The 21,971-nt window shown below is 36.2% G+C and overlaps 1 protein-coding gene across 8 annotated transcripts in view; it reads right to left on the reverse strand.

Annotated features, from left to right (window-relative positions):
* LOC115209482 (low-density lipoprotein receptor class A domain-containing protein 4) overlaps nt 1–21,971 on the reverse strand; it is a 162,610-nt gene that overhangs the window by 8,830 nt on the left and 131,809 nt on the right. For 6 of the 8 annotated variants that reach the window (XM_029777916.2, XM_029777908.2, XM_029777925.2 and 3 more), the window contains one exon: nt 4,227–4,376. The exons of the other annotated variants lie outside the window; for them this stretch is intronic. In XM_029777916.2, coding sequence (XP_029633776.1) covers nt 4,227–4,376 — 150 coding nt within the window. The remainder of the gene's footprint in view (nt 1–4,226; nt 4,377–21,971) is intronic. 8 annotated transcript variants of the gene reach the window in all.

Genomic DNA, 21,971 nt, shown 5'->3' on the forward strand with positions numbered 1-21,971 from the left:
ATATATATATATATATATATATATATATATCCAAATAAGCAACAAGTATATCTTCAGTAATTTGGTACAATTGTTTCATGCTACTTCATTGTATTAAACATTGTAAGTATTACATCAGTTTTAAAATGTTGAGCAATCTTCAGCCATTTATAGAAGTCTTCCATCAAACGGACAAATACATATACTTATTTCCATTTCGCTTGCCAACATTATAAAGAGAGTAGATATACAGAGGGTATATATATATATATATATATATATATATATATATATACACACACACACACATATAATTACATATATGTATATGCTGAACTTGCCAGTTTCCATTTATCAAATCCACTCACAAGGCTTTGGTCAGCCAGGGGCTATAATGAATGATACCCACCCAAGATGTTGCACAGTGGGACTGAACTCAAGATCACATGATTGGGAAGCAAGCTTCTTACCTACATAGCTATGCCTTTGCCTGTGATAGTTTTTGACTAACACCTTTGACACCCCCCACCACCACCTGTCTTTTTGCTCTTGAAAGCTGATGGTATTTTCTTATCCTGACTATGTCTTGTTGCTATTTTATGAGTTTTACTAGAGTTCTTTCTTCATGTTGTATGGATGGTGAGAATTCAAAGTTCTTGTGATGGCTGGCAAACAGAGTTAATAAAAGGTTTGCTTTCTAAATTCTGAGACCATCATAGGATATGACACACCTAAAGAAAGCCAGAAGGTACCAACAGCTGAAATGTGACTACAGTAACTAAGATGAGGACAACAGACTATATGGATCAGTGTGAAATAATAATTCTTTGTCAGAAATTTATATATGTGTATTTTCTTTTACTGGTTTCTACCACTGAACTGAAGCCATGCATAACATAAACTTGTCAAATCACTAAGTTAAACTTTCTGACTGACACTCCCAGCCTTTTTTTTTTTTTTTACATAACCTCACACCATAGTTTCAGATAGTTTCCATCTACCCAATTTTGCTTACAAGGCATAGGGTGATTTGAAGTTATATGTGAAAAATCACCTATTATACTTAAATCATTTATATTGTAGATTTAACAAAATGCAGAAACAATAACAAGCTAAACACTTTAAATATAATTCAAGTTTGAACTCTTATTCTAAGATTACAGATCTTCTTCAGGTCACAGGAATTTCCACTATTTCTCAAACATATCACAACTAGAATAAGAAACTAATGAAAATATTTCATACAGCAACCTACATATCTATACAACCCATCATGAAAAATTTTAAAGTTTAAGAGGATCTTGAGAATATGCAGATAACTAACTAGACTGTTTCTCCAATCTTTGTTAAAATAACAATATAAATAGTTAAACTAACAACAGGAATGAGTTGAGATGAACACAGACTTTGACACAGAAACATTGACCACATATATATATATATACATACATGCTTAAGTGATTTCTGGAATAATGGAAAGATTGCAATCCAATATCTAAATCTTAGAACAGCTGCTGACACACGTTACTTACATTTCCCAAGTGGTCAAAATTGAATTTAAACATAAATGTATTAAGTAAAAAAAGAAACAGACTTCATCTTAATATTCATGCTATTGGCCATCTACCTAATTATGAATGTAAATGTCTTCAATTAAAAGATATTTTATCTTTTTTATTTCATGTCTGCTGCATCAATAAGACAACCTACTTGATCTTATTTTTCTCTGAATAATTCTTGACACTTTGTTTCTTTATCACTGACTATACTATAGCCTGTAAGGTATTTTTCTTATTGTAAAAGGACACATTTTACCAGCAAGCCACAATGCTATAAATATTCAGTTTCTATTCAGATATATTAAACTAGAAATATGAAAATGCAATTTATCGACAAAAAAAAAAAGGAAAAAAAAAAGAGCTTACTGGAAAACTAACTTCATTTGGCAATTTGTATTTACATGAATAAATTCAAAATTGGATTTTGGCTCTATTTATACTCATAAAAATCAATCAATTATCAATTTGCATCAGCAGCAAGGTATGATCTACCAACATTTTGACACAGAAAATAAAGTGGCCAACATTTTTTGGAATAAGTTTTGAATTTTCAGTATAATTTCATTTCAACTGTAAAGTGAATGCATTCTTTTGATTTCCAACAATGAAGTATTTGAAATGTTCACATATGCATTATTGTTGATAAACTCCAAGAATACCACAATATTTTACTGAAAATGTGATGATGTGGAGTGGGGGAATGGAGTGCTCATCAAGGCTCTATAAGAGCATGATATAGTTGACAGATTTAAAATTTGGGAACTTCTTTGGTAACGGATTTGGAATAATGGATGTTATGATGAGATAAATACAGTCCAAATGTTTGCATGAAGTTGTACTTTCAAGTGATTCTAATGCAAACATCTACTAAGAGCCACCCATATTCCATGGGTTCTTGAGTTTGTATTACATGGCAGACATGGTGTTATATATCTTTAGGTCCATAAAACTACAGGTATCAATTCACCTGGGAGATAAACCTATGATGACCAAGCCAATTAGGGAACAGCTAGCATGGCCAACTACAAATTGCTGCCAAATCCCTCACAAACCAACCTTGAAAATCATGAAAACATACATGCTGTTTAATGCAGTTTGGGGTACGTTGAAACAAGAAATACTGAGGTAGCTATGGTCATACGACGATAGAAAGTATCCGGCCAAGAGGGAGATTAACCTCATGGATCTTCTTGCAATAAACCAGCATAGTGTTAAAAATAGAAAGACAGCATTTCCTGAGGGATCTAATCTATCATCATCATCGTTTAACGCCGACTTTCCATGCTAGCATGGGTTGGACGATTTTGACTGAGGGCTGGCGAACCAGATGGCTGCATCAGGCTCCAATCTTGATCTGGCAGAGTTTCTACAGCTGGATGCCCTTCCTAACGCCAACCACTCCGAGAGTGTAGTGGGTGCTTTTACGTGCCACCGGCATGGGGCCAGTCAGGCGGTACTGGCAATGACCTTGCTCGAATCTTTTGCACATGCCACCGGCACAGGTGCCAGAAAGGCGATGCTGGTAATGATCACGCTCGAATGGTGTCTTTTACGTGCCCACATGCATACACACCCATTCTTGTAATGCATTAGACTAGCAGCAACATCTCTATTTACATTAGTTCGCAAGCAAAACTTCTGTAGAAGCTTTTGTCCAGGAGGAAAGCGTCTGTAGGCTGCTTAAGCTTAAAAAACAGTATTCAGACTAAAAGCAAAACATTTCTTACTTACATTTTATGTTCTGAATAAAATTCTTGCAGATAAGTAAAGCTAGAAGTAAAAGTTTGTGTTGATGATGCAAGCTCTAAGTGAAACACTTATGTATTGTTAAAGTGATGTAGATATATAAATGTTGAAGCACAGAAAAAAGTACTAAGAGAACACTATAAGGAAAATGCTTAGGATTGACAAGAAGAGTATATGGAAGATGTCCATGTTTTATACTGGCTTTCATTGAGTGTACAGTATAGGTAAAGAATTGAGTGAAACTAAGTCACTTATTTTCTGTTATTTCAGCTCTACTACCTTATTTCTTCTTCCCCTATTTTTATTGCTCTTTCTCTCTCTCTCTCATATACACATAAATGAATGGCTTCATTTTACAAATACAAAAATGATTTCTATCAAGATGGAATCACCAGATATTACTTATTTTAGCAATGCTGCAAGAAAAGAGGACAAAGTCAACTCTGGCAGAGTTTTGAATTCAAAACAGCAAAGTAAATATGCAAGATATTATCAGGCATCTAAATTAGATTTGAGCTTATTTGGCCAAACAACAACAACAACAATAGTAAAGAAATGTGGGAAGCAAAAATGAGATAGAAAAAAAGGACAAAACTATGGTTGAATAAAGCATGACATACCCCCCCTCTAAGATTGTTGACTAAGCCATTCTCAGCTACTTATACAAGCAACAATTAATACAGATGAGTCAATTGCTCAACTTGCTAGAAAATAGTAACCAAGTCTTCATATCACAACCTACTACTTTTTGAAAAAAAAGAAAGATTCATTAAATGATGTTGTTATAAATAGAAAAAAACAAACAAACTATAAATGAAAAAAAAAGACAGTATAGTCACAACTAGAATACTAATGATCAAAGATCTACTCAATCAGAACTCATTTTGGACTAAACAACAACAACAATAACAACATCAACAACAATTAATAAGGGCTACTCACTCCTTACAAGCTGCTCTGTGGGTGCAGAGCTAGGGTGTTGCTCATTGCAAAGCTGCGCATCTGACTGATCGCGACAGTGTGACCTGCCGTTACACACTAACGACTGGTCAGACTGACAGGTAGAGCCATCACAGTAGAATGTGCACACATCTGAAACAGCAAACACTGCCGCTTTAGTCATTCAGTAAAGACATAAAAGGGGAGACAATACATGAAGGAACAATGAGGTTTGTGTTAACTGGGGATTTGGCACTAGAGAAGGATTGGTAATAATTGGTGCAAATACTAGCAGAGAACAATGTAGTCAATACTAAGGTAGAAATGAGGGGCTGATACCAGGGTTAAAAGGTAGTGGGTGGCTTTGTGGTTGATATGAAAGTTGAACTGTGATACAGAAATTTAGTGAAGTGGAATAAATTACTTTGAGAAGGAGAGAAAATATTTGTAGACAGTATTGAATAGAATTATTTATTCAGTACTATCAGTAAACATTTAATCTATCTTTATATGCTAGCTCCTACCTGAAATACCAGACTTTTCTTCCTCACAGTGTGAATATTTTACACTTATTATTTGCCACTACAGATCACCACTAGTTTCCTTGGAATCTATTTCTTACCTTTGAAGTGTGGCAATTGTCTAATACAGGTACAACACTGATTTTTTTGGACACAGAAGGTCTGGAATCTTTTATAATTTGCACTAATTTATAAGCAGGACTTAAAATTTCAGTGGCTGCTGGACTAGTTTACTGGGCAGCCTTGTTTTACAATATCTTGTAGAGTGTATTATTAATAAACTTGTAAGGTGGTGAGCTGGCAGAATCGTTAGCATGCTGGGCAAAATGCTTAGCGACATTTCAACCCTCTTTACACTATGAATTCAAATTCTGCTGAGGTTGACTCTGCTTTTCGTTCCTTTGGGGTTGATTAAATGAATACCAGTTGAACACAGGAATTGAGATAATCAACTTACCCCCACCTCCCCAAATGGCTGGCCTAATGCCAAAATTTGAAACCAATATTAATAAACTTGTATCATTTACTAATGTGCACGTATTTCATTTAATTATAGAAGTAAAATTAATATTTGTTTAATTTAAACCTCAGGTTTGGGAAAATCAGTTATCTGGAAATATGTTGGAACCAAAGGTTCTGGAATATCAATGTTGTACTTGTACCAAGATAAGGAATCATAGATATCAAATCAAAGAAGAACTACACTCTGAGGCAGTTATTGATCACAACATAAAACTGGTACAGGTATTTATATCTCTGCATACTTCAAAAAAGATATGGAGTGTGTCCCCCAAAGAAAAGTAGCTGAAAGAAAACTCAAAGGGCTATTGACATGAGTGGTGTACTGAATGCTGTATATAAAACATTTTTAATTTACAAAATTTTCTTCCAAGGAAAACAAAACCTGGCATCACTTGTTAACAACTCTGAAGGAGGATGGGAGATAATTTCAAGAAACTTAAAAAAAATAATTCATTATTGAACCGACAAGCTTATTTATGGTAGTGTAGTTGAAAAGCTTGATTCCCAACCATGTAGTCTTGGGTTCAGTCCACTGCATCACACCTTAAGCAAACACCTACCAACCCCAGGTTGAGTAAAGCTTTGCTAGTGGATTTGGTAGATAGAAACTGAAAGAAGCCTGTCATATATATATATATAAGTGTGTGTGTGTGTTTATGTTTGTCCTCCATCTCTGCTTGATAACCAGTGCTGATTTGTTTACATTTCTGTAACTTAGCAGTTTGGCAAAAAGAGACTGCTAGAATAAGTACCTGGTTTAGAAAAAAAAATGTACTAGGATTGAGTTGGTTGACTAAACCCTTCAAGGTGGTACTCCAGCATGGTCACAGTCCAATGATAAAAGGTGTAGTGTATGAGGAGTTTATTATAGTGTGCAAACTTATATATATATTGGAGCAGGGGAGCAAAATGAGGCTTCTAAATATTGAGATTTTAAGATTTAAACTATTACAATAAAAAATTTAAAATATGATGGTTGACAAAGCATTTAAATATAAAGGTAAAAATGAAAATGGAAGTATGAAGGGAAAAGAGGCAGACATAAGAGAAGAGAAAGAAAGGGATGTAAAGAGGAGATAAAGCTGAGTTAAGTAAGGTATCATTATCCTTATCAGAAGCCAACAGAAACATTGGTATAAATATTAATAGGTCTGCCAGTCACATTCTTGTAGCTCTTAAGAATTTAGTAAATGTTATTAATCACATTTCTAGTGTTTCATTATATAAAGTTTGTAACTGTGCATTATCCTACTACAACAATGCCTTAAAAGAAAGTGATTTATTTGGGAAAAAACAATATATTTCTCCCTATAATAATTCATAAAGCCTTGACAATCACCATGCGAAAGTAACATAACTTGGTTTAACCCTCCATGTAAACTTGCTGTGGCATTATATATTGCAAAAGTTTCCTTAAAACCTGTACTGAGATACTTTCTAATTTGTTACAAGCACCAGTAAATGTTTGGTAAAAACTTTCTGAAATATCAACTATAATTGTACAAGCAACAAAAAAGATATGGTTTTTGGTTTTAAAAATAATATAATTGTACTAGTTCAACTCATGCCTCAGCATAGATTTGGTATATTGCACTTCGATGAAAGTGGCAGATATCAAACAATGTTCTTTAGTATCAACAGAACATACCTTTAAGAGTAAATACATACACAACATATTTTTAAGCCCATGGAGAAAATGAACACTACTCCTCTTTCACAGCATGTCGGGAAACTAAAAGACATGGTTAGTGGTCAAATCATATTTCGCAGCATCTGGATTGTGCTGCTTGTGAGAAATTCTTCATATTGTCAGAACCGCCCTAGCATCATCTTCTATCACTCTACCACTCTTTTGTATGGGGGTTTTGGTACCAGATCTGTCTGTTTCCTATACTTTTAAACACTGCCCTTCTTTGCTTTCAGCTATTACTCTCTTTCTCTCCAACATGTCACTCTGTATTGACATCCACTGCTTTTTCTTACCATCAGCCATCACTATTGTCTATCTCGTTTTCTTTTACAATCACCCATCTTTATCGCTTTCCTTCAATCGTCTTTCTCTCAATATTCTTCTGTCTAATAATGTCACTCACGTCTTTTTACTACTATTGAATACTACAAAAAAACAAACAAACAAAAAAGCCCAAAAAAAGAAACATAAAAGGTTACTTATCATTGTCACTTTTCCACTGCTTCTCTCTACCATAGTCTTGCAATTATTCCTTTGTTTCTCTCATCATACTATACTATCTTCTTTGATGCTTCCCCCCCACTCCATCACACACACACACACACACACAGTCTATTTATCTATGTCAGCTCTCTCTTTCTCTCTATGTCACTTCTCTTCTATTCACCATTTCAATCTTCTTTGTAAAGGAAAACCAGAAAGGTACAAATGCAGCTGAAATATCAATACATTTTCATAACTTTTTGCCTGTAAAATACTCTTACAAGAGTGCTCTTTTCTTCCTAATCTCTTTTTACTTTGATATATTATTAATCTAAACAATACCTTTGACATCATCATAATTTTAACATTCACTTTTTTATGGTTACATGGATCAGGCCAAATTTGTTGAGGCAGGTTGTCTACAGCTGGATGTCCTTCCTGTTGCCAACCCTCACCTATTACCAAGTAAGGTGATATTTTCATGTCAAGGCACGGAGACAGTAACACACACACATGCACAATTCTCCTATACTTCATCATCGTTTAATGTTCACTTTTCATGTTGGCATGGGTTGGAAGATTTGACAAGAGCTGGAAGATGGCATCAAGATCTACTGTCTACTTTAGCATGCTTGGTATGGCTAAATGCCCTGCCTAATACTAATTAGTTTACAAAGTGTACTGGGTGCTTTTTTATGTGACAGCAGCACTAGTGAAGTCATCATATATATATTTGTTTGTGATGGGCTTCTTTCATTTTCCATCTACCAAAGCCATTCACAAGGCCTGGGGCTATAGAAAAAGATACTTGCCCAAGGTGCCATGCAATGGGATTGAAACTTGAAACCATGTTATTGAGAAGCAAACTTCTTATCACACAACCATGCCAGCCGACTGGCATCCAGCTGTAAGTCACTACCTCAAAAAAGTTGTTTCATCTAACCCATGCCAGCATAGAAATATAAGTACTTTTAGTTAGTATTTACTTTTTTAATTTCTTTTCATCTTAGCCAAATTTATATTTCAACACATCACTCTAAACATGAATTTATTTTCATATTTACTGAGGCCTTTGATAAAATACTTTACGAAAAATTAAAAAAAATCTTTGCTATCTTTGCTACAAAAAAAAAAAAAAATCTTTGGTATGTTGGTGGAAGCTTTATTTTCATTATTTTTGTTTATTGTCTAGCCTCAGGTTAGTGTCCTGACTGAGCAGTCTTATGATGAAAGGCATTCCATCAATGTTCTATTTCAAGACAGCAGGGTGTTATTTGACTGCTATTTCTAGCTGCTTGAGTGATCATAGAGAAGTCTGCTTATTGGTTGGTATTACATTATTAATATATGTGAATTTATCTTTTCACCATGAGAAAATACAGCACTCAAGAACCCTTTTCAGAGTCCCTGTAACAGATGGGAAGATGGGAATGTAGTATCCTTGTCTGAATGATTGCAACAAATTGGATTCCATCCAGCATTAAATAGACAATGCATACCTATTTAGATATAGTATATACCACTGCTGGTGAATATATAATTCTGTCAATATAGTTCTATATTTAAGAGATGAGGAATTATGCACGTTATTTACATTATTTACATTTGACGGATATTTGTCCTCATCTTGTTTGTTGTTAACAAACCGAAACGTTGTATTAATAACAAACAAGATGAGGACAAATATCCGTCGAATTTAAATAAGGTAAATGCTGTACAATTCTGCTGATATTTTTTATCTTTTACTTGTTTCAGCTATTAGACTGCAGCCATGCTGGGGCACCGCCTTGAATTTTTATTCGAATGAATCAATCCCAGGATTTATTTTTTTTAAAGACTGATACATAGCCTATCGATTTCTTTTACCAAACTGTTAAGTTATGGGGACATAAATATACCAACACTAGTTGTCAAACAGTGGTGGGGGATGAACACAAGGACATACAGATATATATATATATATATGTATGGAGGCACAATGGCCCAGTGGTTAGGGCAGCAGACTCGCGGTCGGAGGATCGCGGTTTCAATTCCCAAACCGGGTGTTGTGTGTGATTATTAAGCAAAAACACCTAAAAGCACCACGAGGCTCTGGCAAGGGGTGGTGGCAAGCCCTGTTGTACTCTTTCACCGCAACTTTCTCCCACTCGCTCTTCCTGTTTCTTGAGTAACACTGCGATGGACTGGCGTCCCGTCCAGCAGGGGGGAACACATACGCCACAGAAACCGGGTCCATGAGCCTGGCTAGGCTTGAAAAGGGCGATGTTTATCGTTTTTATATATACATGTACAACACACACATACATATATGTACAACAGGCTATCAAATTCACTCACAAGGCTTTGTCCCAAGGTGCCACAGTGGGACTGAACCTAGAACTATTTGTTAGGAAGCAAAAGCAAGCTTCTTACCATGCAGTCATGCTTACCACTTAATATAATGCTAACATTAGAATGTGTTCATTACTTTGAAAACAACATAATCACAACCCATAAAGTAGGCAGTAGTAATTTAACCCAAGCTCATCAATGGTTGAGAATACCTATGATCAAAGTTATTCCAAATATGACCTCATGCTTTTATATTCCAAGGACAAAATATCCAGTATGTGTATATCCTCTATTTAAGACGGTAGGGTGCAATATAAGGGAAATTTGGTGTCTATTCCTAGCAAGTTGGTTGACCTCCAAAAGGTTCTCATATTGACTCAAGCTCTTAGTGGGTTTTATGAATTTGTACAGCAATACCCTTTTCACTGTTAGCTGTTGGGATACTACATCCTTCAAAAGGCTTCCATGCCTCTTGAAATTCTCCAAGAATACATCCCATGCGTCCCACCCTCGATTTTTTTAAAGACTTATTCCCTGTTCACTTTCTGTGCATTTATTATATACAGTTCATGCAGTTTTGGTTTTATGATGAGTTATAGAGCACCCAAACACTGTGCAACCAAACGCATACCCTCCATCAGACACCTACCATATTCTGAGCGCCTTGTTTCCCTGGGCATGGATTCACTGAAGCTCCGGCGTCTGGCGACGGACTTGGTAAACACCCACAAAGTTATCAACCACCTCACCAACAACACTGAACACCTTTTTGATCTCCATGTGTCTAACACACGTGGACATGCCTACAAAGTCAGAAAACAACACAGCTCCCATGACTTTTGGAAACATTTTTTCACGCTCAGAGTTGCTGAAGCATGGAATAAACTGCCTGCGTCAGTTGTTGACTGCCATGACACTGCATCCTTTAAGGCCCTCATGCTTTCCGAAATCCGCCGAAACTACACCTGATTATATATACACTTTAGATGAGTTGTAGTGCACCTGAGCACTATACACAATTATTATTATTATTATTATACAATAAATTCTTAATATCTTTTACATGCTAATTCTTTTGTCATTATAAATGAAGGCTTCATATGTTGATAGCTAAATTCTCCCAATAAGAGAGTCTGTACAGAGTAAAGAATATATATTTAATACATGCAAAAATAAATTGCTCTAATAACTTTATTAAAATTCATTTTAAAAGTTGTTAGTGAATCACACAAAGCTTGAAAATTAACTAAATGAAAATTAAAAAGATTTTAAAAATTACTATGATGAAATTTATAAAGAACAGCATATTTAATCTTGCATTGGTTAAATTAGCACTAATTGAGGTTGCATACATAATGTAGGTTTAAATTTTGGGTAGTCAATAAACGAAGATATTTCGAAGATGCAATTACAACTAGGAAACCACTGAATTTACTCATTATCAGAAGCAAAAATCTGCTTTTTGGTAAAGTTTAGAGATTAAAACCTGCATTTTCAGTCCAACACAAAATATGTTGGTTTTGAATTCACTCTATTGCTGAGTACCCAGAAATCCCTACATAGCAACAAGACTGCGAAATGACAGCTTATGAATACCTCAAAGGCCTAGCACATAGATATATAGATGTAAAATGTTTAAAGTGTTTGTATGTGTTGAATTTCAATGCTTGATCAAACACCGTTGTTATTGCTCTGGTGGGAGAGGGTCGATTTAATCAACTTAGCCCTTCTCCCAAAATTGCTGGCCTTGTACCAAAATTTGAAATCATCATTATTATTGCATGAGAGAGCAGTGCATGACAGAGGTACAAATATACGAAACCCAATATACCGATCCGATAAGGGTACACCTGAACAGCATAAGACCTTGCAGGTGGGGCCCAGTTAGAATTTTTTCAGGTTGAGTAGCCCATCATGCTCAAAAGGTCCTTGAATAAGGGTTGTTTAAGGATGTTGAGTGAAACACCCATGTTTCCAGAGGTGATTTATTCAAACCCTAAAGAATTCCTCTCAACATATGGCTATGATGTTCCCCAACTACTACTCAGAGATGCACATATTGTCAGTCTCAACTGGTTAAGGTGAAAAAACTGACAAGCAAATCTGTGGTATTGAGCAGAATATTTGTTATCACCCATCTCTTTTACACCAAGACAAAACATGTACATGATGACACTTCCATGAAATTAGTATTTGTTGATGTCAATGACAAGCACCCCTTTAACAAACTAAGCTGACCCATATTTTAGGGACTAAATTCAGTGCTCAAACTTGCAGCAGCCTGACTGAAGCTTTGATTATCGAAAAGGGAGCATACTTGTAACTTCTGCATGTCCTAGACTACAATGATTGTGATCATCATCCGCATCATGATTTAATGTCCATTTCCCATGCTGGCATGGGTTGGATGGTTTGAGTGAGGACTGGCAAGCCAGAAGGCTGCACCAGGCTCCAATCTCATCTGGCAAGGTTTCTACAGCTGGATGCCCTTCCTAACACCAACCACTCTAACAGCGTAGTAGGTGCTTTTTATGTGCCACTAGTATGGGAGCCAGTCAGGCAGCACTGGCATCAACTACGTTTAGACGGTTCTTTTTATGTGCCATTGGCACAGGAGCCAGTCAGGGGGTACTGGCATCAGTCTGAATATCTGAATTGATGTCTAGTGAAGGAATTCCCCAAGTTCGTGTAGGAACTTGAAGGCAAGAGGAAAGATATGGGAGCCTGATTGGAGGGTAGGATATCCCAAAAGCTAGTACAGATGAGAAGCTTCTGTTGTAGCAGCAATATGAGAGAGAGAGGGGGGGAATAACAAATGCCTGTGGACTAAAAGGTTGCTTGTGGGAGCAGTTTGGTTGGCCTTGTTTTTGATGTGGTCTAGCATGTAGTGGCAGCATTGTCTCAGATATCCATTAAAGTAAATCCATTAAGCATTCCATGATCCATCAGCTAAGGACTCCTTAACTAACAACACTGTTACCATATCACTTATCTGTATTTTAGTGTTCACTACCACCTCTACCAATACTTCTACTCATCTCCCCCCCCCCACATCAAATCAGTCCCAATTCTTTCCCTATCAATTATCTCCCTGTAGAAAAGAATTTGCCTTCATAGTTGTCTCCCTTACACCAATTCAATAATGGGATTCACGTGCATAGTCATAGCTCTAAAGGACTACATCTTTCACTGCAAATTTTCTTTGGTGAGCTTAATGAAAAAAAAAACCAAAAACTTTCTAGAATACACTCTCCTATAGAGAAAATATTTCAAGGAATGTTTTAGGCGATAGGTTTCAGTGTTGGAAGGATTTCAGCCAATTTTTATGGAAGCAGACATTGCACCAGACAACAATAAAATAGATAAATAAAAAAAGACTGTACTCTTAAATTGAAAAAAAAAAAATATATACAAAACTTTGCTGCCAAATAAGAATGACTCATTATATGTATTAGGTGTGGCGTAATAAAATATGTGGTTCTACTGTTTGTAGTCAACATAAATTAGATATCACTATTTGATAGAATTTCTACTCTGCTTCTTCTCTTAGTATCTGTCTCACAACCCTATAAATGATTACACAGGAATGTAGGACTAATTTGAAATATGCAATGAGTGTGGGCTCTGTAATGAGACAAGTTTGTTCATGTTATTCTACTCTGTTATTCTGTTGCTGGACAATTCTATATCAACACTGGAATTCACTAAAACTGCTTAGATTCTGAGTAGTTTGTTGCATGCACTAACCACTGAGTCTTTTTCTGCGTTCTTACCAACTTTTATAATAAAGCAGTGAATTGTTAATGCTTCCCCTCACAGCCCCGAACATAATGCAGTGGTTATCTTTGCTTATAGAGACTGCCACTACCAAATCAGTAACTACAAAGGATCTTCTATGAAGTTGCTTCACATGTTAGGAACAACAGACAAAATCTATTTCAAATCATTCTCCACCCCATACTCTCAGAAAAAAAAAGGACACTTCAAATAATGTAATCTTTAATATGCAGTTGGAATACTTTTGCTCATGGTAGTCTGGTCAATCAGAACTGACCCAGACCTAAATATCAGCAGCAACAACCTGTGACTACTTCACAAGTACAGCCAATACAGAACACTATAAATACCTCTGCACAGCTACAATAAACTCAAACCAATGAAGGGAGCCCCCTACTTGGTTGTGTCATACACTAGAAATAGCAGTCAAATTTCCAACATATTACATCTTATTGCTTAAAAAAAAGAAAGGATAGGTTGGGTAATGTAGTGCAGAGTATGCAGTTTCTGAAAAATAAAAACAGGATAGTGATGACATAAACACCTTTTCATCATGGGCTTGCTAGATTGAGGCAAACAATCATAATTTCAGATGTTTTTTTTTCCTACACTATTAATTCACTGCAACCTCTACTTTAGACACCTTTGGACACTAGAACCTCTACCAGATATCTCTGCACCTCTACACTAATCACAACTGTTACACTATCCACCACTACTATAATCACTCACCTATTCACAGCCAGATACATGGGGCACAGAGTTAAATACAATAGCAAGGGAACAACAGTAACTATATGCTGCCAACAACAGAATGTAAACCCATGTCTCTTTAACCAATCACTGTACACTGTATCTACTTGGCTATTCTCCATTCTATACTGTAATGCTGTATGTTCTCCACAGTATCACGCCATACTTACCACCTTAGCATGCTAGCTAGCACAGTTGTCATAAAAATACCACCATAGCTCATGTCAAAGGTTGCCAATCAGTTGTCAATTATTCATAAAGAGAAGAAGGCTGGTATGTTTGGTGGAGATATTAAGTATGAGTATTAAAACAGAGTAAAATTAAGTGGGCAAACTAAGAAATTAATGTAGATGCCACTGTATAGTTGATCAACTTGCAAGAAATAGCAGCCAAATTTCCCTCAAATCATAGCCAGACAAGTCTTAGAAAAGCAGAGTGGTTGTGGTTAGAATTGCCTTTGATAATAGGTTTGCTCAGTTTAGGTTAACCTGGAGCTAAACAACAGCACCAAGAAACAACAGAATAAATTTGAGCTATTTAAGTCAGTTTTACAAAAGTACTCTTCCGTATGTTTTGGGGGTGAGGGGAGGGAAGGCAAATTATTTTAGTCAAACAGAAGGTAATTTTTTTGCATACAGTGCAGGAATGACTGTCTGGTTAAGAAGTTTGCTTCTCAACTCCATGTTTTTGCATTCAGTCCCACCATGTGGCAACTTGGGTATCTTCCATTATAGACCTGGGCAGATCAAAGCCTGGATTTGCGAGACAAACTGAATGTGTGTGTGTGTGTGTGTGTGTGTGCGTGTGTGTGTATATTTATGTTTGTATGTCTGTGTGTTTTTATGAGGGAGTTCATATTTCCCCCCATCTTCGTTTGTATTTGCTGATTGTAGACAATCAAAGCAGTGTTGCTCATGCAGATGGTCCCATTTGTGTGCAGTCTACCAAGAAAACATATCAAAACATGTTCTTGACACGTTGTATGATCTTTGTAAATGAAAGAGGAGAATCATTGAGCATCATTTGTTTCCAGTTTTCTGTGTGACCATGACCAGGCTGTTATTTGAAAGACTGGGAAATTATTAACTTGACTTGGGTACAGGTGGGGGTTAGCATCAGGAAGGACATCCAGCTGTAGAAAACCCTGCCCCAAAATACTCTCATCTAACCCATGCAAGCATAGAACAGTAGATGTTAAAAATGATGATTATAATGATTTTCTTATGGCATCTCATCAGGTATGTCCTTCTTTTAAGATATTTGCCTGAACTAGTCCTGTAGCAAAATCATACTGGAGCTTAATACATCATCAATCATGTATTCTGATCTCAAAATTTCAACAAGGGTGCCTTTCAGGGCTGATAAAATAAGGACCATTTGAACATTGAGGTTAATATAATTGACTTAACTCTCTCATAAAATTGCTGGCCTTATGCCAAAATTCAAAACCATAATAATAATAATATTATTATTATTATTAGTGATGATTGCATAGCCGCACTCCTTCAATCATGTAGGCAACGCAGTTTTCCTTTGTCTGGTGGCTGCGGCAAAAGAGGTTGTTTGGTGGACAAAGCTGAAAGGTATGAGGACAGACACATTCTTCTTTGGTAGAGCTCTCATTGATTTTTTCAAGTTTCACTTGAAAAGGAAATTGAGAGTAGAGAGGGAAGTGCTATCCTTGAGTGAGTTTATTGGAAAGTGGGTGAATGTTGTGAAAATGGCAAGAGTGGATGGTACCTCTCTAAGTGTAGACTTGTGAGTCAGAGAGAAGGAATTGGAGAGGGCACTTGCTCTTGGTGTTCAGGGAAATCTCGGACAGTGGGGTCCCTGGTTATCCCTGGAGGCGTTCCTGTATCAGGAGGACCACATCTCTATCATCCTCTCCACACCCCGCTTTTTAACCTTTGTATGGTATGCCTATGTCTCTTCTTTTCCAGTGTATACTGTGTATACCTCTTTTTTTCTTATCATTTCATTATTATATGTAAACATCCCACACTTTATGTCTGTCTCTGTATTGTCCCCCTCATCCTTCACCCCTGTGGCAAATAAATGAAATCATTATTATTATTACTATGATAGCAAGGTGGCAGAATTCTTAGCATGCTAGGCAAAATGCTTAGTGGCATTTCATTTGTCCATACTTGGTTGACTCTCCTTTCATCCTTTCAGGGTCGATAAATTAAGTACCAATGAAACACTGGAGTTGAGAAATTTCAGGCCTGTGCCTTTAGTAGAAAGGATAGTTATTATCATTATTATTACTGTTTTACTTGTTTCAGTCATTTGACTGCGGCCATGCTGGAGCACCGCCTTTAGTCGAGCAAATCGACCCCAGGACTTATTCTTTGTAAGCCCAGTACTTATTCTATCAGTCTCTTTTGCCAAACCGCTAAGTAACGGGGACATAAACACACCAGCATCGGTTGTCAAGCAATGCTAGGGGGACAAACACAGACACACAAACACACATACATATATATATATATACATATATACGACAGGCTTCTTTCAGTTTCCGTCTACCAAATCCACTCACAAGGCATTGGTCAGCCCGGGGCTATAGCAGAAGACACTTGCCCAAGATGCCACGCAGTGGGACTGAACCCGGAACCATGTGGTTGGTAAACAAGCTACTTACCACACAGCCACTCCTAGAAAAAATATTCCGAGTCAAATTGCAATAGCAGGAAATGTCACTAGTTTATATTAGCAACAAAGATGAAAAACAGAAGAAATAAATATGCAGACAAAGGAATATAATTGTCAATAAAATTTGTCAACTTAGACAAATTAAATTAAGATTTAATATGTGGGCCAGAGCTAAGAGCACAGTAGGAGTTTCTACACAGTCGACATTCTTTGTCTGTGAATTACACAATAGCCAGTATTCCTTCATGCACACAAACAGTACAAGATGTATATTATACTTCCTTAGGTTAAAGTTACCTTTTAGAAGAGAAATTAGCTGCAGTTGACTCACTGAAGTTCCTCAACTGCAGAAGGTATAGAACAGATAAATTTCTTAATCTTTACTATCGTCTCCATCCACTTCACAACTAAGATACTCTGGGATGGCCTTAGCTATGATGGTTAAAAAATACTGGAGAACCATGACACATTTTACATGAGCAGTTTGTGTAGCATTTGTTATTCTTTTTCTTTTTCTCTTCTTATAGGTCACTATCTAAATATGCACCCCTTCTGATTTATCGAATTTAACCTTGCAAGCCTTTAAAAATAATTGGAAATTTTACAAGGTTTCTGATACTGCTCAATCCTATAGTGTTTAAACTGGCCATATCCAGTCCCAATATTCTATCCGTTTTATGTTCATCACACCTGCCCTACAAAGTCATTCCAGGTTAAAAAAAAAAAAAAAAAGAATCACATCTTTGAAATTTTGAAGCTATAAGATAATGCATCATTAATTCAAAACAATATGAAGAAATAAGCATTACATTTGACAGAGAAATCTGAATGCTAAAGGTTTAAAGCAGTGGTTCTCGGTGCTTTTTGTTGCTTAGTATCTAATCCCTTTTCACAGCAAATGGTGTTTTAAAATCACCTCCTTTGCATGTTTTGACTCCACCCCTCTAAGAAAAAAGAAAAAAAAAAGGGGGGGGGGATTTCGAGTTATTATCCATATTTCCTTATACTACCTAATCTAGAACATTACCTTTTTTCAGATTAGTGATTTACCCTGGTTAAAATTTTTCTGGTAATTAATAAAGAAAGTTAGGATTAATAATAAAATTACATTGGAACTTAGCACATCATCACACAATGTCCGACACATATTTTAATTGCAACAAAGGTGCATCAAAAATGCATTTGAGACGTAAATATAGTAATTGGTTTCACTATTTCATTTCAAACAAAAACCACAAACTCTAAAAGTCACAACACCTAATGCTCTCTCTAGACGTTTGTTTCACCTCTTGTAAGCTCACAAAGATATACAAAAGGGGCATGACCATCTAAGTCAAGAATTACTATCCCATAAAAATAGATTATGCCACCCTGTGATACCTATTTACAATCAGCTTAATTAAGACACAGAGATTTTAAAATTTGATGGCTATAGATACAGCACATTGCAGCTGACAGGATACTAATTGCCAGTACTGAAGTTGCTAAGTCTAACAGTCCATCTGCAACACCATACAGTATAACATAATAGGTACTGATGGACACAGGGACTATTGGGTGTTTCAATAATCAGGTGAGGCTGAGAAAAACTAGTCACGAATAAAAGAATGTTAAAGAGTGGATCAAGAACTGGAAGTTATCTCCTCCTGTTTCCTCACTATAATTAACTGAACAGAAACGTGAGCCTCATTAACTGTTCTCACTTAAGTATGGAACACACACACACACACACACACACACACACACAAAGAAAAACCCTTAAAAAAATTTAAAAAACACCTCCAGCATAATTCTTTTACATCAAACTAATATATAGGCGCAACAGTGGCTGTGTGGTAAGTAGCTTGCTAACCAACCACATGGTTCCGGGTTCAGTCCTACTGCGTGGCATCTTGGGCAAGTGTCTTCTACTATAGCCCCGGTCCGACCAATGCCTTGTGAGTGGATTTGGTAGACGGAAACTGAAAGAAGCCTGTCGTATATGTATGTGTGTGTGTGTATTTGCGTGTCTGTGTTTGCCCCCCTAGCATTGCTTGACAACCGATGCTGGTGTGTTTACGTCCCCGTCACTTAGCGGTTCGGCAAAAGAGACCGATAGAATAAGTAGTGGGCTTACAAAGAATAAGTCCTGGGGTCTATTTTCTCGACTAAAGGCGGTGCTCCAGCATGGCTGCAGTCAAATGACTGAAACAAGTAAAAAAAAAAAAAAAAAAAAAAAAATACATATATATATATATATAAGTATAAATGAGAATATATTCGTTATTTATTTGTTCATTTTTACATCCAGCTTTACATGATACCATGGATTAAAAGAATACATATTGAGGCATTACTTTACTACCAAGGTATCTTTTCTGTCATTGTCCTCGACATATTTTTCAAGTAATGGTCTTTTTTTTTTTTTTATTCCATTCATTTTCAATAGGCACAGCACTATGAGGCAATTTATGAGCAAGTAATGTCAACAGAAGACACTATTTTTTTTCATTGGTAGAATATAGACATTCATTCATGCAGTCATAAACACACATAAAGCTTCTATGCAGTTACCACCTGCCAATTTCACTCTCAAGGCATGAGCTGGCCCAAAGCTGAAGTAGAAGTCACTAGCATAAAGTGTCATGCAGTGAGATAAAACTCAAGATTCAATGGCAACAAAGTAAACTTTGTATCCACCCATCCATGTCATCATCATCATCATCATCATCATTTTAAGGTCCACTTTTCCATGCTTGCATGGGTTGGATGCCCTTCCTGTTACTAACCCATACCTGTTTCCAAGTCAGGTAATTTTCCCCTATGATCAGTTATGTTTCTGCTGAACAGTGGAAATGAATGATATTCAATCACATTACATGATGTTACGACACAAACACAGCGTGTTTTAGCCTTCATCCACTTTAAGTAAAAGATACTTTCCCTAAGGTACCACACAGTGAGACTGAACTTGAAACTAAGTGGGTGGGAAGCAAACTTCTTAACCACACAGCCATACCTGCTCCAATATATACTGATGGAAATACATACATGTACCTACATGAATACATACAAATACATGTATACATATGAAGTTATACATAAACATGCATTTGTAAAGGTACATACATGTGCAAATGTATGCATAAATATATTATGTACAGGTAGTACACATGCAAATATACAAACATACATAAAGTTATAAACATGTGTACACGAATTCATACATAATATAAAAATGCAAAAAAATGCATGTCACTTATATTATGGCATTTGAACCTCAAGGGTATGCCCCGGCACTTGCCATTATCTATAACTCTGTCTTCCTTTACACAACCATCTCATTTATACTCTGATCCCTGTTCCTTGTGAGTATGCCTGGGATTTTGCCACCATCTCCATCCTGTGGTCGCTCACTCTTTCTCCTGCACATCCCACAGGTTGGGCAACCATGTATTTTCTTTGCAGTAGCACACCTGTTTTCATCCCTGATCTTTCTCTCACTGGCCAGGTAACTTTGTATTTCTTCAGCAACACTTCCTCCAATCCCTTCTACCCTCTTAAAAGTTTTTGTCTTTCAAGTACTTGGTGACTCTGTCAGTGCAGGTACCACCTAAAAGCACCCAGTTCACACTGTAAAGTGGTTGATGTTCGGAAGGGCATCCAGCTGTAAAAACCTTGCCGAAACTGACCTCACCTGTGCTTGTGCCACATAAAAAGCACTAAGTCCACTCTGCTGCACAGAAGTCTGGTGCAGGCTTTGGCCTGGCCGCCTCTTGTGGTACTGTCCCACCCATGCCAGCATGGAAGATGGACATTAAATGATGATGATGTATTCATATTGAGCTATACATCAACATACATAGAATTATCTATGTATGTGTACATGAAAACATATAAATATATGTATGCATATGAACTGAAGTATATCAATAGTGAATCTGCTAAGGTGTTAGCGAAACGGACAAATTTTCAGGATTCTAGACGGGGGAAAAATTTAGGAATTGCAATGTGAAAATTTGATTTTAGGTAGAAAAACACTTTCTCATTATTCACACTGTTTTTGAGAGAGTATTTTCCTTAACGTTGATTTTAAAAGATACTAAAACTGAATTTATATCAAGCTGTTAATGTTATGTAATGTAATAAATTGTACTGAATCCAGTGAAAAGTGGTGGTGGATGGAGGTATCAGGATGGTAACTAGGGAAAAATACAGGAAGGGAAAACGAGGGGGAAAAAAAAAATTAAGAAATGCACAGATCCGTATTACATATAATTTACTGTTGATAAAACAGTTACCAGGTTTCCAGATTCTCATTGTTAATGGAAGTTGCAGATTAGATCACAGGTAGGTGTTACTAAGGTTACCAGCTGACAGAATGAAAAAAAATAATAATGTGCATATAATATATATATATATAATATATATATATATATATATATATATATATATATAATATATATATATTTATATATATATAAATATATATAGGTGTGTGTGTAAAAGGGTCACTAATAGAACTATAGAATGTAGGTAAGAGAGAGTTCCAGCTGGCTTGTGTAAAATTATAAGAACTTCTGTGAATCAGAAACAGCAGTTCTAACTCATAACAACACACACATATATGCGTGTGTGTGTGTGTGTGTATGTATATATGTACATATATGCGTGTGTGTGTGTGTGTATGTATATATGTACATATATGCGTGTGTGTGTGTGTGTATGTATATATGTACATATATATATATATATATATATATATACATGTACCTATATATGTATATGTGTGTGTATATATATATAATGTATACATGTATCTATATATGTAAATGTATGTGTGTGTGTATATATATACACATACATACACACATAGATTATATGTATACATATTACATATATTTCCTCTTTGCAATGGTCTTTTCAGTCTCGTGTCTGGTCCCAGCATGGCATTGCAAAGCAAACAAAGATTGCTGTGTACTGTGCTTGTGTACTGACATCACTCCTTTATTCATGTGAGACATGGACCCTTTACAA

The sequence above is a fragment of the Octopus sinensis genome, linkage group LG1, assembly GCF_006345805.1.
Source record: "Octopus sinensis linkage group LG1, ASM634580v1, whole genome shotgun sequence".
Taxonomy (NCBI): Eukaryota; Metazoa; Mollusca; class Cephalopoda; order Octopoda; family Octopodidae; genus Octopus; species Octopus sinensis.